This window comes from Stegodyphus dumicola, chromosome 8 (assembly GCF_044657685.1).
Source record: "Stegodyphus dumicola isolate Sdum_Otavi_A_Nest chromosome 8, ASM4465768v1".
Taxonomy (NCBI): domain Eukaryota; kingdom Metazoa; phylum Arthropoda; class Arachnida; order Araneae; family Eresidae; genus Stegodyphus; species Stegodyphus dumicola.
Window position 1 is genome coordinate 111,973,356 of NC_140775.1, and position 17,173 is coordinate 111,990,528.

Below are 17,173 nucleotides of genomic sequence, written 5' to 3' on the forward strand. Positions count from 1 at the left end.
ATAAATTTTAATTAATTGTATTTTCAAAATGTAAGTATGCAGGTAGTAACATAAACTTAAGGGGGGGAGAAATTGTTTTCAAAGTGGGCAAGCATAAAATGTCTGCAGAGCATTCTGATATATAAAAATGATCCCCATTTTGAAAAAAGGTCTAAGAAACTTTGATTTAAAACAATTTCCTAGAAAAGCAAGATTATTCAACCGTGTACAGATTCTCCTTTGCACAAGAGGGCGCTACAATGCTAACAACTTTTTTGGGGGTAATAGTGTGAAATTTGGAACTTTCAATTAAAATCATGTGTGTGGTGCCAAAGAAAATATTCAAGGGTTTGGTTATGTTTATTAATTGTAATAATTATACTGATATTTGATTTCTTTGGATTTGTATATAAAGTGATCTACAGTGATGTGAACAGATTTATGTAATTAAATATGTGTCTGCACCATTAAAGATAAATATGTGTCTAGCTTGTCTTTTGATTCCTTTTGGATAAGAACTTTGAAAATTGGAATTTGAAAAGTATACTGAACCATGAGATAATATTTTTTTGAGCAACAAGCGGAAAGTGTGAATAAAGAAAGGATACATTATGTTTACTGTATGGAATACATGTATTGTTTTGCTAAAATTATTCCTTGTGCATTTGCACAATAAAGTGTTTCTTTTTCAATTTTTTTGTAATGTTAATTTTGTTGATAAGCTTTCAGCTTTAATTTTATTATGTGCTCTGTTTTTAAAGTTTGGATTTTTTTTTAGATATTTAATGAATATGAAATATTATTTAACTTACTGTAGATAGTTTCCTGTTATTGAATTATTAGTGTAAAAGTAAATTTATGCTGAGCATTATATAAAATGTTTGTATTTTTTTTCTTGTAATATGATTTCCATTCCCTTGTAGGTTACTGCTACAAGTTCTCTGATGAAACATGTAGAAGAACTTGGAGAGGAATCTGGCTTAGTGTGTATTATCTGCCGTGAGGGTTATAAATTCCAGCCAACAAAAGTTTTAGGTATCTATACTTTTACAAAAAGGTGCAATGCTGAAGATTTTGAAAATCGGCCAAGAAAAACACCTGGTTATAGCACTGTTACTCATTTCAATGTGGTTCATGTTGATTGTCATATGGCTGCTGTTAGGTAATTAACTTTTTTTTTAATTCATGTTGCATATTTTTAAAAAAATTTATGCTGTTTTCTTCACATTATTTTGAAGTATATAAGCACATCATCTGATGGTTTTGTAAGCTTTCTTATGATGATGATGATTAGAATTTATAACTTTTTCTTCAGACACGCTCGTGGTCGAGATGAATGGGAGAGTGCTGCACTGCAAAATGCAAACACAAAATGCAATGGTCTTCTTCCTTTATGGGGTCCACAAGTTCCAGAATCTGCTTTTGCAAGCTGCTTAGCTAGGTAATAGATGTATTTTTAAGCAAAATTTATTTAAACTCTTAGAAGTTATCAAACTAGAAAGTGAACTTAAAATGCGTTTCATACTTATCCAGATCTATGTTGTCCATTACAACTATTGCTAACCACAAATGTTTGGAACACTTAAAATGTGGTAACTGGAGTAGAGTGCATTTTGAATTAAATTAATTTTGGGGGGGATATGAGTACTTTCTGGTATCTCTTTCTTCTTCTTGTTCTTTCTTTCTTTTTTTTTAATAATTTATCGTTCATTATTTACATAGTTGCAAATGAATCAACTTTTAACAAATGAGTCTACTTACTTAAATAAAGGAATGTATGTGCCAACCAACAACATTAAAAAGGTGAAAATATGGGAAACCAATGCTACAAGCAGACTTCTTTGATGGTTATAAAAGATTTAACCTTTTGAGTCCCAGAGGGGTATTGAAAAAACACTGTAGAAGAATCCCAAACAGTGCAGCTGGGCTTTCTCTAAATGAAAACGAAAAGACCCAAGCAAGGCAGTAGCACTTGTTTTATATTATTTCAAGTAATACCGAGCGGCTTGATAGCGCTTTATTTCTTTTACATAGATGTGCACCATCAGTTATCCACAATGTTCGCAATGTACTGATTTCCTCGACATAACATCTCAACAGCGCAATTGTGCTGCTTGGGACTCAAACAGTTAATATGCAAAGAATCAAGAATGACAGTTTGCTCTGTCATCCTTGTTACAAAGGGGGGGAGGACTTAGCTAATATACCAAACATAGCCATCCCTCTTTTTTTTTTTTTTTTTTTTTTTTTTTTTTACTAAAAGTGTTGTAGCTGTTATATTTCCCATCAGAGAATAAAAATATTCCTGCATTATTGTAATTAAGGTTGTTTCCTCACATATACCAATGCCTTTTTTCTGTCCAACATATGTACAGATTTGAATTGCCCATAAATGCATCAGCAAATGAATCAAAGTCAGTTGATTTCTTTGTATCATTTATTAGTGCTTGTGTCAGTTTTAAATATGTTGTTATTTTTCATGAAAAATAATGTCATAGTAATGTATGCAAAGCATTTTTTAATTTTATTTGAAAATTAAACAAAAATATTATAGATAATTTCACAAGTAAAAAATTCATTTTTTTTTTTTTTCATCTGATGAATAAGCATGTAATGTAAATAGCAGTTGATGCATGTTGGTGTGTACCTGTTTGATCAGCATAATATTTCTGTTGGGTATTGTTGATTTAGATTGTAATTTTTTTTTTCCATCTAGACAGTACATCATATTAAACTGGATTAGAGTATATATATATGTCTTTCTATTGATTTATTTCTGATTTTGATAATGTTATTATTTCTTGATTAAATATATTTTGGGATAAATGAGGTGCTATAGTTTACCAAAGTGTAGGAACAACCTTCTGTAATTTATTTGTTACATTAAACAGTATAAAGTCTTACTTAAATGTCATTCTAAAAGGAAGTAAAATAGAAAAGTGTTGTCACTCACTGGCATTCATTTCTTACAACTCCTCCAATTTTTATAAAAATAATTTCCACATTCTTTGGTGAGATATTTCAACATGATTTCAGCTGTCATATAGAGCCATGCAATCTTGTGCAGTAATGTAATTGCACCAGCTGTATTCTAAACTGTCCTGAGAAAGCTATGCTGTTCCAAGCTACTGCAGAAAGCAAAGCTCTGCTGTTTTAGCTGTGGTCATTGAGAATCAGCAAATGTTATCACCAAATTGCTACAAAATACTGAAATCAAAATTAATGTCATATTTAAAAAGTATATATTCTTGATTTTATGCAGTGTTTCCAGTGTTTTGGGGAATCTGTGCATGTTCTTTGTGCAAGAAAATAAGTCCATTTCTGTTCAATTCGAATTTATGCTCATATGTTTCTGTATAATTTTAAAGTAAAAGTAATATGTAGAAATTAAGCACTTCGAAATGTAAGTAACATTACAAAAGCATTAAGCAGAAATAAAATAAAATAAAAGTATTATTTATAAAGGATAAAAGTCCTACTCAGTTTCAGTTATTAATATGAATGTTTTTGCGATATTTTTCATTTGTTAAAATCAATCTTTTTATGCCTTCCTTAAATAAGGAAATCAGAATTTTATAACTAGGTTAAAACATGTATATTTTTAAAGGTACTTGATATTATTGAATTTAACTTAAAATGTTCAAAATTTCTTTTCTTAAATATTTTGTCAAATAATCATACTGTAACTAGAAAGCTTTTTTATTGCATATTTCTAAGCTTCTTCCCCCCCCTCTTTTTTTTATGTTGTTCTAAGTTGCTTTTAGTTTATGTAAAAACCTCTGTCATTTGCTGTTATAATTTGCTACTGCATATGTTGAGCTGCATGCATAATATAACACTGAGCAAATATAGCTGTATTCAGATAAATTCTAACATGCAGCTATGCTGGTATCTGTTGCTTATAACTCTACAGTCAGCCAAGGGTTTGACTCCAGATTTCCTAAAACTGAATGAGAAAGAGTTGTTTTCTTGTTTGTAACACCAAAATGTATGTGTATGCTCTTTAATTACTGGACACATTTCAAATATTCTCATATATATATATACATACATACATACACATACAGACTCAAAAGGTATTATAAAAATATTTTTGGGTGTATATATACACACCAAAGGGCCATTACATTATGACCACCTTAACATGTAGGACCACCTCCACCTCAAATCTGCCTGCATCCGGTGTGGCATTGACTCCATAGGTTGTCTGAGGTATCTGGTAGCAAGCACTCACCAATTGGTCCTGCAATTCCCGCACAATGCAAGGGATAGCGTGGCAGCACGAATTTGGTTTTCCAGCTGCGACCACAAATGCTGTATTGGATTAATGTCGGGTGAATGTGGAGGCCAAGGCATGTCTTGAAAGTCACTGGAATGTTCCTCGAACCACTCCCTGATCATTCGACCCTTATGACATAGTGCATTATCCTGTTGGTAAACACCATCCCCTGCCAGCAGTACTGTTGTCATGAATGGGTGAACCTGGTATGCAACGATGTTCATGTAGTGCACAGAACGTCAGGGATTGTTCTATATATTGGCTATGGGAATTATGGGTCCTAATGTGCTCCATGAAAACATTGCCCATATCATAATACCCACCACCACCGGCTTGTCTCTGTCCAACTGTACATCCGGGAGCCAGGCTTTTGTTTGGAAATTGGCGTGTTAGCACAAACCTGTCGATGTAATGGACATGCTTTGCCCTCCAGCTGCTTAGGCTCATATGCAGCAAAGCATGCTGCACAATGTGTTGAGAAACACTGTTTGGGTTGCCGCTGTTGTAGCTGGTGGTGATTTTAGTTGCTATAACTCTTGGCCCATTGCAGACGCAGTTGGCGATAATGTGCCGCCAATGCAGGGCTGTGCTTCGGCCTCCAGCTGTGTAGGCTCATGCACAACAATATACGCTCCACAGTGTGTTGAGAAACACTGCCTGGGTTGCCACTGTTGTAGCTGGTGGTGGTTTCATCTGTTTTAGCTGTTCGGTCACGGCGAACTATGCATAGGAATCTCCACTTTCCTCTGGAATCAATGCGCCATCGACGACACACTGCTGGCTGCCAACTTGTCATTTCATCATCCATACACCACTTTCGATATGTGCTCACAACTGCACGTGAACAGCCCACTGAATGTGCTGTTTCTGGTATTGATATTCCCAGTCACTGATAATTTCACCTTTATTGAAGATGGAAAAATCAGCTGCTTTTCCCATTATGTTGCTAATCGTGTTATGTTTGAAAAGACATATGAAATGTTTGAAAAGGCATAACCACTTTATATATTCCAAGATCAGGTGTGCACATGCAATGTTTTTGTTCCTGGGCAAGCCATTGATATATATGGAGGGTGGTCATAATGTAATGGCTCTTCAATGTACACACACACATACATATATGTGTATATATACATACTATATATATACACACATATATATAGGGCATCTAGAAGGTTAATAACCCCTCATGAAAGTGGTAGTGTCACAGAAAAGCAAATAAGACGCACCATGCTTTGTGAGGATACAAAAGATTATAGTGCTGCAAATTCTGTAAAAAATTTAGAGGGAATGTATGGTAAAGGTGATAACTAGCATTTCATTCTGATGATGCTAATGATGGTTCTGTAAATTTGAATAAAGCAACTTTTGTTTAAAAAATGCCAACCACTATATTTATATTATATTATGTTGTGCACATTTATATTATGTTGTTATTATTATTCTTGTGTTAAGTGAAAGCTATGTGCTACTATTGAAGAGTTGATAGAAAAGGTTCATTCATCATCAGTTTTCTATCACCATTTGAGGAACTTAAAATAATGTCCCAGTTTGGCAGGTGGGTTCCATATAAACATACTGTTCTTTGCATTCAGATTCCTTTTTTAAGCTGAAAAGTGTGTGATGGGCGTACGAGTTCAAAAAGGAATCCCCAGAAATCTAAGACACAGGACATAAAATTGAACCTTTGAATTGTTTAAAATAGCTGTGCCAAGCAGTAAGAAAACATTTTGGTCATAATATCATCTTATCACTAATTAACCAATATGGAAACTTTTTTTCTTATTTTAAAAGGAAAAAACCTTAATGTGACACAAGACATAGCTGCATACAAGGCCAGCAAGAAATGTTTTTCACAAATGAATTAGCAGTAATTTCTGTTTTACCAGGACAAAAAATTCACATAGTGAAAATGTAATACTTTCTTCAAGAAGTTAAAAAAGTGCTTTTGCACTTTCAGTTCCATATTTAATTATGAACAGTTTATTATAGGTGTAAAATAAAGTTTTTAATCATCCTGCCTTAAACTGTATTTTATCATGTTTAAATGTCTAATATACTAAGAGCTAAAAGAATTTTTTGAGCATTTGTTAATAATATTTGTTAAACTGTATGATTGAATGAATGTGTATTTATAAGCATCTTACCAACAATTAAATTTATTGTTTTAAATATCCCTATCTCTTTGCGATTTGTCTTTATGCCCCCTTTTGATACCAACGTGGTTAAATAAATTTTTGAGCAAAATTAAATATCTGTTGAAAAAATAATTTATACTTTCAGCATGTATATTTATTTATAATAAAACTTATACCACAAAATAAATCATTTAATTTTTTTAATTACATGTAATGTAAAATGCGTAGGTTATATAACAATTTTTAAATATTCTATTTTATTTTCTGTTCATTTTAAATCTTGCTTTACATTTTATTGATGTGAAATATATAATTTGCAGGCATAATACATACTTACAAGAATGCACTGGTCACAGAGATGTTGGCTATTCATCAACTGTTCATGATCTGAAATTATTACTCCAAAAATTTGCTTTTGAAAAATCATTTAGTGAAGACAGCGGTGGAGGTGGGCCACAAAGCAATATGCATCTTATTCCTTACCTTATTCATATGACTCTTTATGTTATAAATACGTAAGTAAGATTTTTTTTATTATTATTATTAAGAGATTTTTAATGCATTTGTAGTTAATGTAATTTGCTACTATCTCAAACAAAAAAGAAATAGGAGGATGTATTTTAAAAGAGTTATCTTTTTTATACTCTGTTTAGTAGATTATTTTAATTATATGTATGTATACTATGAAATCTGGGATGACCAGAAAGATGAATGCTTTCGCATTTGAGTCAGATAGAGTTTATTAGAGAGGCAGTAAGGAAAATCTAATAAAAGATTTCAACATTAGATTTGCAGACTTGCAAAATATACAAATTCCTGATTGGAATGGATGTCACTTTTTAACTCTTTTCATAAATCAGAGTGCCAGAGTTGACCGAGAAATTTCCAATGAATAGGTCAGTTAGTCTTATAACAAAAGCATTGTTCAAACATAAGACTTTCTAATTAATATGGAGAAATAGAAGTAATTACTAATAATTAAATAGAAGTATGAATACTTAGATATGCTGAAATTTGTGTAATGGTACCGATATCCTTTATTTCAGCATTCTGCACATTATATGTCTTTTAAGCTAGTCTCAACCTTGTGAATACATTTATAACTAAGCAGGGAAACTTGCTGAATTTGAAAGAACGAAGAGATTTGAAATTCATAAATAATGAGACTAGTGTAAATGTTCTATTTATGATTGAATACTAATTAGCCTTGCTGCACATGAAAATTTAAACAATGTTGCTTCATTAATTTGTTTCTCCTTCTCTAAACACTGTTTACCATATACTAGTGTAATTAGTACAGTTCAAGAACCTTTCATTAAACATATTTAAATGATATTTAATATCCGAACATGGATTTCCCCTACACTTTTATAACATCATTAACCTTTAAGAGACTAGGGAGTTTAGAAAGTTTTCACGTAAAAGAACAAGTAATCCAAATCCATTCCATTTCTGAAAACGCCTTAGCAGCAAATACCTCCTAGGATCGCCTAAAATCAGTACATAGTCTAATCAATTTTTATTTGTTTTCAAACTGAATTTAGTTTAGAATTACATGTACTGATTAACAGTTTTAATTTATACTCGAAAATTATGTTTAACTATTTGTTTCTCGCATAAGTTGGCAATTCTCATTCATTGTGTTACAAACATTGTGTAAACAGCTTATATTTATTTATTCAACATATGCTCTTTTATTTTTATGATATTAGTTTTATTTACCTTTTTCATTAGTATTCTTATTCATTTTTTTAACATTTGATTCCCCCTCACCCGGGCCATTGTATCCTATGTGTTTATCTTTCAACTACATTATTGTTCATTGTTCTTCCTTGCAGTTTTGTGATAAAAGGTCTTCTCTCCCTTATGAAATATGCATTTTTTTAATAAATATTCTCTTTTAATGTAAAAGAAAGAGATTTTATTGATTATATTTGCATTGCATTTTGCATATTTCAAACAACAGTATTAAATACAAAAATTAATTACAATAAAAAGGGGAAATTAAAGAAAAAATACATTTCTGATGACGCTAAAAAATTTGTAAAATTAATACTAATATCATAAAATTTAAAATGGATTTATTAGTATGGATATAGACCCACCAGAGGCCGAGCGGTAAAATCAATGAACACTGATAACTAGGTTCAGTTTACATTTCGGTCAAGTAGCTGACTGTATGTGGCGTCATGTGTAACATGAGTACCAACCAATTTCTATTAAAAATTCCTCCAGGAAGACCCTTCGCCGTTGGGCCGATAGCCCTTTGTATCTTGGTCATAATCCAAATATTCCAACATTTATTTATATGAGCATATAAAGACTGGAATTCTCGTAAACGCATAATTATCCTGTCAAAATATAGATGCTATTATGCAAATCACTTCTGCAGGAATTTAGCTCATATTTTCATTATACACAAGAATGTAAAGAATACTGAAATTACAATTGTTATTAAAATAGCATTTCTCATTATTACTTCACCACAGTGATGACAATTTCATTATTAATTAAAAACAAAAGGCATATGCAGAAAAGTAATTAATTCTCTCAGCAAAATATGAAATTAGATAAAATAAGATAGCATAGATCAATTAGACTGTATAATCATGCAAAATTATGCTAGCGCTGTTTGCTTATAGGGAAAAATAACATTGTTAAGGACTGTATTTATAATGTTCTTCACCATCAGGCACTATACGGAAAAGGAGGGACCCTTCGTGGAAGATGTTTTAAAGAAAAGTGGCTTGTATGCTCGTTACACATGGGGAAAACCTCAAAAATTCCCATGCAGCCATCCCATTTGCTGGGACTCGAATCCCGGACTGAATTACCAGTATTCAGCGGCACTCAGCCGCTGATGGCCTTTCTTAAGGATTTTCTGTGTGAAACTAACCCATATGTCCATTGCATATATGTACATGAAGGAAAAACAGAAGCTTTATTTAGCTGCAGCAGAGAATAGAACCACAAGTGTATATCGACTTCGCTGATAAGCCATTAGGTGATATTCAATTGACTGAAGGTATGACCTGACTGTTATCAATATGGGTACAATTTCAAGAAAGAAGTTGAAGCAAAAAGATACATATGTATCTATGTTTTAATTATTAACTCCTTTGTGCTTGGGAAGTGACTCTCAGTCACCACTTGATTTAATGCGATAACTCAAAAGGTGACTCCAATCACCACTCGGTTTAATGCGATAATTTGGGAGGTAATGATATTTATTTAGGTTTGGTTTGGGCAATATCACTTCATGTCTGTATTCAACAACACATGCATATAAAGTAACTGCCAATATTTAATCTTAACTAGGTTTTTCAGATTTATTATTATACATGTGTCTTCGATATTGGTTCGAATTTGACAGCTATGGCAATAGGAATATTATTTTTAAGTTAGGAAGCCCAATAAGCATGGAATATGATAAAGAAATCACTTTAAGTGATTATGAATTGATTTTTTGTTGATGAAGAATGAAATTACGTATATGCATAAACTACATGACGATAGAGAGAAGGTAAGCAGTGATGAAGATAGCAATGAAGTAAAAAGTGTAAGAAGGAGAGGTAATAGAAAAATAAAAGCAACACAGTGATTCAGCAGGAGAAAGAGAAAATTCAGTATTGATAACATGCACGTAATCTGAAGAAACATCGCAAAGAATTAAATACTGTTTGTATCCTGCGAAATAGGCATACGATGGCAAGTATCTACAGACATACAAGAACCATCGTATTTCTTTTAATTGTGTGTGAAATCATTTTAAATTAGCTGTAAAAAATTCGTTAAATATGCAGAAAATAGTCTCAAGTTGCTAATTCGCCAAGTGAAAAAGGCCTCGAGTGTAAAGGATTTCCTAGGAAACACAGATTAAATGCTGATTTAATGAGAGATTTTTTTAAAAAGTTAAATCTTTGTAAAACTGTAATTTAATAAAACTTCCCACATTTTGCTTTCTTGTCATATTTTGAATTTGCAAATAGTTATAACAAAAATGTAGAAAGCAAATATATAAGAGTAATTATTGATGATCTCATAGAACGTTCTAACTTTATAAGGGGAATTGGTCTCTTTCTTTAAAATCATCAATAATTGGAATATTATTGCATTTCATCTTTGTATTTTTGAATAAAACCTCTATGCTGAATGCTAAAAAATATAAATTAATATAATATTTGAATTTAAATCTGTGATTTTCAAATATGCACAAAGATTTATGGATGCATCTATATGTATGCACAGTTATCATATATACGTGGTATTTATACATATGTACATGTGTATGCTTTTATCTGCATGGGCATATAATATGCATAAATCTGTTTGCATACACGTATGCGGCTATCGTACATACATGCTACACATTTGCATTTCTATTGCATATGCACACACACCTCATTTGCATATATATATATGTAAGATAAAATTATATGAATCAGAATAACTAAAAACATTAATTCTTCCTCTCTATTCTAAAATCGTAATAACGTATCTGCATTGCGTCATTCAAATTAATCATGCGATCTTATGTAACCGTTAATACCAGATGCCTCTTGACGACCAATCACCGAATTGTAAAACAAAACTTTTCTCTTTGCGTGCTTCTATCTTTCATAACTACGCACTTCAGCTTTTGCTCTCTACTGTGCTAAGATGTAATTTCGCTGGCTTGCTTTCTATCTCAACAATATCAAAAATGTAAATCTATTGTGGAAAGGCACGACTAGAGTGCCAAGTGATTGTGGCCACAAATATCAATTGGAAATAAAAATGGAATTAAAACTGCCTCGACTGCCAAGCTCTTTAAATACTACGCAATCAAAATTCTTCTTCAATATGGGTCTAATCACGCATCTACAGTGTTCCGTCATTTCCTTTGCTTTTATTATGACAATTAAGCCGGTAGGATAGTTTCCTGCAGCCTGAAACCTCAATGGAAAATTTAGTTCAGCTCTTCAAATCATCGTTTTGTGTAAATCCAAGATAATGTGAAAGAAGTGAATCATAAAGTTTGTTTTTTCAGTGTTTAAAAAATAACAGATCATTCTTCTGCTGTGGTGTTTTGCAAGTGCTTCAAAAAAATAATCACGCGTAGTGTTTACAGATTGAAAGTAATCTCTCGATAAATTGAGAAGTTCGAATGCCTAGTGAAAAGGAAATCATCAGTGAATTACCGTTTAGGAATTAAGCATTACAGCGGGTTCAAGATCGATCTGAGTTAGTGTTTGCAAGTATGTGCGACAGAAAATTATTTGCACTTCTGCTTTTTCAACAGCTCAAAAATTATTACATTCGTGTGAACCTAGCTCAGGAACTAAATTATTTAATGTGCTGCGAATTCTATAGTTTTCATTTCAACATTGGTTAAAATTTCTGCAATTTGTTTTGAGAAAATCTGAAATTCTTGTTCATTAATTTTTCTAATTTTTCATAATTATGTGTGAGCAAATTAAGTAACGAATTTTAAGCTATTTAAATTATTCATAGGGAAGGATATTAAGATAAGTTTTTATGTTTTTGAAATTTTGTTGAGAATTTTGAATATAAATTTTATAATTATTCTAAAAATGAAGTAGGTGTAAAAAATAAGTGAAATTATTACAGATACGTAATATGAAATTATGGTAAATGCATGTTAAAATTTATGGCTTATTGTGTGTTAAGTATAGTATGATGAGGGTGTACTGGTTCCTTCAACAGAAGCCTGTAATTACCTCTGTACAGTTGTTCCTTTTACCCTCTTCATGCAAGATAATGTTGGAGGCTCTCATTTTCTGAATGCATGTAAATTTTTTATATTATTATTATTATTATATTTTTTATTATGGAATGTATTAGTGCAGTTCTCAAAGGCCAGTTACCTTAATGCAAGGAATGGAGGCCTTTTCAAGTAACTGCCTAGGCACCCTGGGCCACCAGTGCAGAGAACACACTGGTTAGCTCAAGAGGACAGCCTATTGATGGATATGTTTGTTAAGAAGTATTGCGAGGCTTCCAGTTTGGTAAAATCAGGAATTGTAAATGAAAGATGATAACAGTGAAACCATAATTTCTGAAGCTTACTCCTATTATTATATGGTATTAAAATATAATTTATCAATATGAAAATTAATATCATAAATATTTATGTGCATTACATTTAATTATAAGTAATGATTATGTAAAAGTTTATTTTGTTATACTCTGTGATAACAAGAACCTTCCCTGAAGAATTATGATTATGTGAACTCTCAGACAAAAAGACTTTTGGACTGAAATGCTGAAAAATTCAATAGGACTCTAAAAATGAAAAATTTATTTTAAAAAAAAAAAATTGATATTTATAAATTATAGTTTACAGAAAAAAAAATTTATGATTTATGTTTTTTTTTTTTTTTTTTTTTTTTTTTTTTTTTTTTTTTACATTTGCTAGTGCTTTAACTCTTTCTCTTCAAAAAAGGCTTCTTTGTCGCTACACCTTTTTCTTTTTGAAGGGGGGAATATGTAAGATAAAATTATATGAATCAGAATAACTAAAAACATTAATTCTTCCTCTCTATTCTAAAATCGTAATAACGTATCTGCATTGCGTCATTCAAATTAATCATGCGATCTTATGTAACCGTTAATACCAGATGCCTCTTGACGACCAATCACCGAATTGTAAAACAAAACTTTTCTCTTCGCGTGCTTCTATCTTTCATAACTACGCACTTCAGCTTTTGCTCTCTACTGTGCTAAGATGTAATTTCGCTGGCTTGCTTTCTATCTCAACAATATCAAAAATGTAAATCTATTGTGGAAAGGCACGACTAGAGTGCCAAGTGATTGTGGCCACAAATATCAATTGGAAATAAAAATGGAATTAAAACTGCCTCGACTGCCAAGCTCTTTAAATACTACGCAATCAAAATTCTTCTTCAATATGGGTCTAATCACGCATGTACAGTGTTCCGTCATTTCCTTGTGCTGTTATTATGACATATATATACATATACACCATATGCATATCAGTATGGTTAGCTTACTTAAGTAGCATTCTAGAGAGCAAGCTAATCATGCCAAACACAACTAACTGAAAGTTTTTGCCTCCAACTAATATTGCGCTGTTGAGGGGAAATGAAGGGGAATGAAATCCCATAATTACAAGATGCGAAGGTCATCAGACAAGTGGCAGGGGAAAGTTATCGCACAGTAACTTTCTCCGCAACCTAAATGGAAGGGAAGAATTTCCCTGGCCCAAGTTTTAGCTACAGCCATCTTTTTTACATTCTACAGCTCTACGTTTCTACTCTAGATTCTACGTTTTTATGGTCAACCAACTTCCAAGCATTAAAAGGGTTGTTAAGATAAAGCTTCACAGCCACCAATGTAAATTAATTAAATTAAAAATGTATTTCTTTTTTTTAGCTAATAACTATTTTTGTTGATTTAAACAGTGATACCTGTAAATAGGTGTGTCAGAAATTATGCGGAAACCAAGTTAATTTTTTAGCTTTAGGTGGCATTGTGATTCAGCATTTCAAATATAATAGCCAGGTATGTTGATGCAGTTTTGGGAAGGTAAGTACATCTTTTGTAAGACTTGAATATTGGATTTATCTTAATATATACATATATATTTTAAGATAAATCCACTATTCAAGCCTCAGCCCTATTATATTCAAATATTAATAAACTCGCCTGCTTATTATGTTCAGATTTCCTGTAATAAAAAAATACTAATTAGTAGTAATACTGACATTTAGCAAACTCATAGCTCACATTTATTAAACTCTGATTGGCAAAAGATTACTTGTTCAGTGCCAGAATATCTGATTTAGTACCTATCAAAGCTTTTCATAGTTCACCCATGTCTTTAGTTCAGCTTAAATATAGTGCTTTAATAAAATGGGCTTGACCGCATATTTTACCCTCCAGTCCTTGTTCCTGCAAGAAACTGTTTCCAAAGTTTGTCAGCACAGAACTACTGAAACACATAATTTCCTTATCTTAAAGTTAACAAAAACGATCTTATTTTGATATTTTAAATGAATTTAGGTTTCTTTTTGAATAGTAGCTGGTAGGAGGTGAAAGTAGTTAACAAAAATGATCTTATTTTGATATTTTAAATGAATTTAGGTTTCTTTTTGAATAGTAGCTGGTAGGAGGTGAAAGTGCAACTTCTGTATCGAATTTATTAAGGTTTCCACGTTCAAAATCTTCCCTTTGGGACAGGTACATTTTGTACATAGAGAGTTATAAGGAAAATTTCGGAAAGGCTTCTTAGCATTAACATACTATATTAAGAATCTTTGAATGGAAAGGAAGTGGTAACTGTAGACTGAAGGAAGAACAAGGAAAGCATTGGTCATGCTTGTAATCATGAAGTGGCAGATAGAGTAAATTTATGTTTCTGCTGCTTAGAAACATAAATTTTGAAATTTGGGTAAATCATCCGAAGAAGTATTTTTTTAATGTTGTGTGATTAACTTGTAACATGTTGAAAATGCCAAACAAAAAGAAAGGATACATTTTTAAAAGATTCTAATTCTCTTGGTAACTGCAGTCAGAGAAAAACTACATCTAAACTGGAGTTTCCTACACATCGTGATGCAAAAAAAAAAAAAGATAGAAAATTAATAGATGTTAAAGTTGCTTTTTTAGAATGGTTTCAAGCTATAAAACTAAAAAATATATCTTTTTTTTTTTTTTTTTTTTTTTTTTTTTTTTTTGTAACTTCACTAAATGCTAGGACAGAATATTTACATCAACTGATAGATGGCTCACAAGTTGGAGAAAGAGAAATCTAACATTGTTCATTAGAAACTGCATAATATGCAGAAAGATTCAGATCATCATGCAGCTGATAAATGAACAAAACATTTTATTTTGTTCACTAAATTAATACAAGCCACATGAAATTTATAATACAGACGTAACTAGAGCATGATGAGAACATGCATATTTATTTAAAAGTGAAACTACAATTGATTTAAGAAACCAAAATATAATTTACTGTATTATTAGCATGTAATAGGAACCCAACAACTAAGTGACAGCACTAGCTATTGATAAACGCAAAAAAAAGTTGATGTTTGAAAAGAATCAAAAGTTAATTTCATTACACAAAAAGAACTCATGGATGACAAGTAGTATTTTTATTGATTTTCTTTTGAAATGGAACAGCGAACTGATAAATAAAAAAATAGCTTTACTAATGCCTGACTAAGCTTCATATAGACCTCTGATCACTTTCTATAAAACATTAGTGTCTCTTTTATATACAACTTGTAAGATTCAGTCTTTAATTATTGTCTATTATAAAATTTTGAAATGTCAGTATAGAAAAGATGTTCTGAAATCGATGAACAGAATTGAATTTTGTGAAAATGCAAGCACTTCGAAGGATATAAATAAGCCAGTATCTCTGCCAGAAGTGTGCACGGTATAGTCAATGCCTCTTAAATTAACCTCTTAAAATCAGTTAAAAATTATTTTGTATTATTTATAAAAAAATTATTTTGAAAAATATGGCTTTAATGTAAAAGAAACCTTGGAGAAACTGCAAATTATAGTTAGTGACATGTTTTGAAAATTCATTTTATAATATGTGTCTGTCTACAAAAATACTGAGACAGCATTTGTAGAAACTGACTAATGTGTGCAGAAATAGACAGGGAAAGTGATATAGCAAAAGGGATGATATATCATCATCAATCCAATCTAGAAAATCACTGCAAATTCTAAAAAATAATAATAAAAAAAAAAAAAAGCTCTTGAACTGAAATCAAAAAAGTTTAAAAGATTTTTACAAAAATTAAAAAAAAAAAAACTAATTTCAAAATTGCACAAATATTTTAATTTTAGCATTAATTTTTATTATTTTAGGATTAATTAATTAGTTGTTAGTTATTATTTTACTTGAAAGGTTTAGAACTGAAAACACAATTTGCAATACACAAATCATTATCTAAACTCAGCCACTTAATAAACTCATTTTGAAAACAGAAGTAATTTTAATAAGCAGCAAGCAGGTACTGTATATATAATATGTGTATGTATGTATAGCAGTAGCATAAATTTTTGCGTTTTAAAACAAAATTAAAGAAATTTAAACAAAATTAAAGGTATACATGATAATTCTATGAAACAAAAAAAATACTGCGATAAAAACTATAAATTGAAAATTAATTTTCCGTTTACTTTTAGTGCATTTCAAAAACAAACCTTACAAAAATTCCTGCAATTTTATCAATGATTTTTGTTGAAAAAGGAATGTTTAATGTATTGAAAATAGACTTTTTTATCAATTCTCATTGTCATTTTACCTTGAGTATTTTAATTGTATTAAAATTAGTTTATTTAATATCAGGACTAGTTTTATCATTAAACAAACTTACGTAATTTTCTATGGGCACTGAAATCGTGGATGCATGTCTTACAAAATAAACAATTAAATCATTTTGGTTTTTAAAAGCTTGATAAATATTGCTTAGTTTCTTGTTAAACAGGCATTATTTACCTAATATAAATAGGTATTCAATCAGTTGTTCTGAAAATTAAGAAATTGTATTGAACATCACTAGTAATGTTCTTCAACGTGACAACCTTCACATGTGCCTAGAATTGTCTAGAACTGCCGGTCATCATCGTAAAGAGGCATCATTAAATGCATCATAGAAACAATGTGTGGGGAGTGTTTTAGATTTCGTTTGTTTAAGGACATCAGATACTTGTGATTTGGCCATGATCATATTTCAAACTGGAATTTTAAAAAAAAAAAAAAAAAAACATTAAAATACTTTTAATC

The 17,173-nt window shown here is 31.0% G+C and overlaps 1 protein-coding gene across 2 annotated transcripts in view; it reads left to right on the forward strand.

Moving 5' to 3' along the window:
- poe (E3 ubiquitin-protein ligase-like protein poe) overlaps positions 1 to 17,173 on the forward strand; it is a 281,770-nt gene that overhangs the window by 256,107 nt on the left and 8,490 nt on the right. For both annotated transcript variants that reach the window (XM_085822285.1, XM_085822286.1), the window contains exons 63-65: positions 903 to 1,141; positions 1,295 to 1,420; positions 6,717 to 6,911. In XM_085822285.1, coding sequence (XP_085678411.1) covers positions 903 to 1,141; positions 1,295 to 1,420; positions 6,717 to 6,911 — 560 coding nt within the window. The remainder of the gene's footprint in view (positions 1 to 902; positions 1,142 to 1,294; positions 1,421 to 6,716; positions 6,912 to 17,173) is intronic.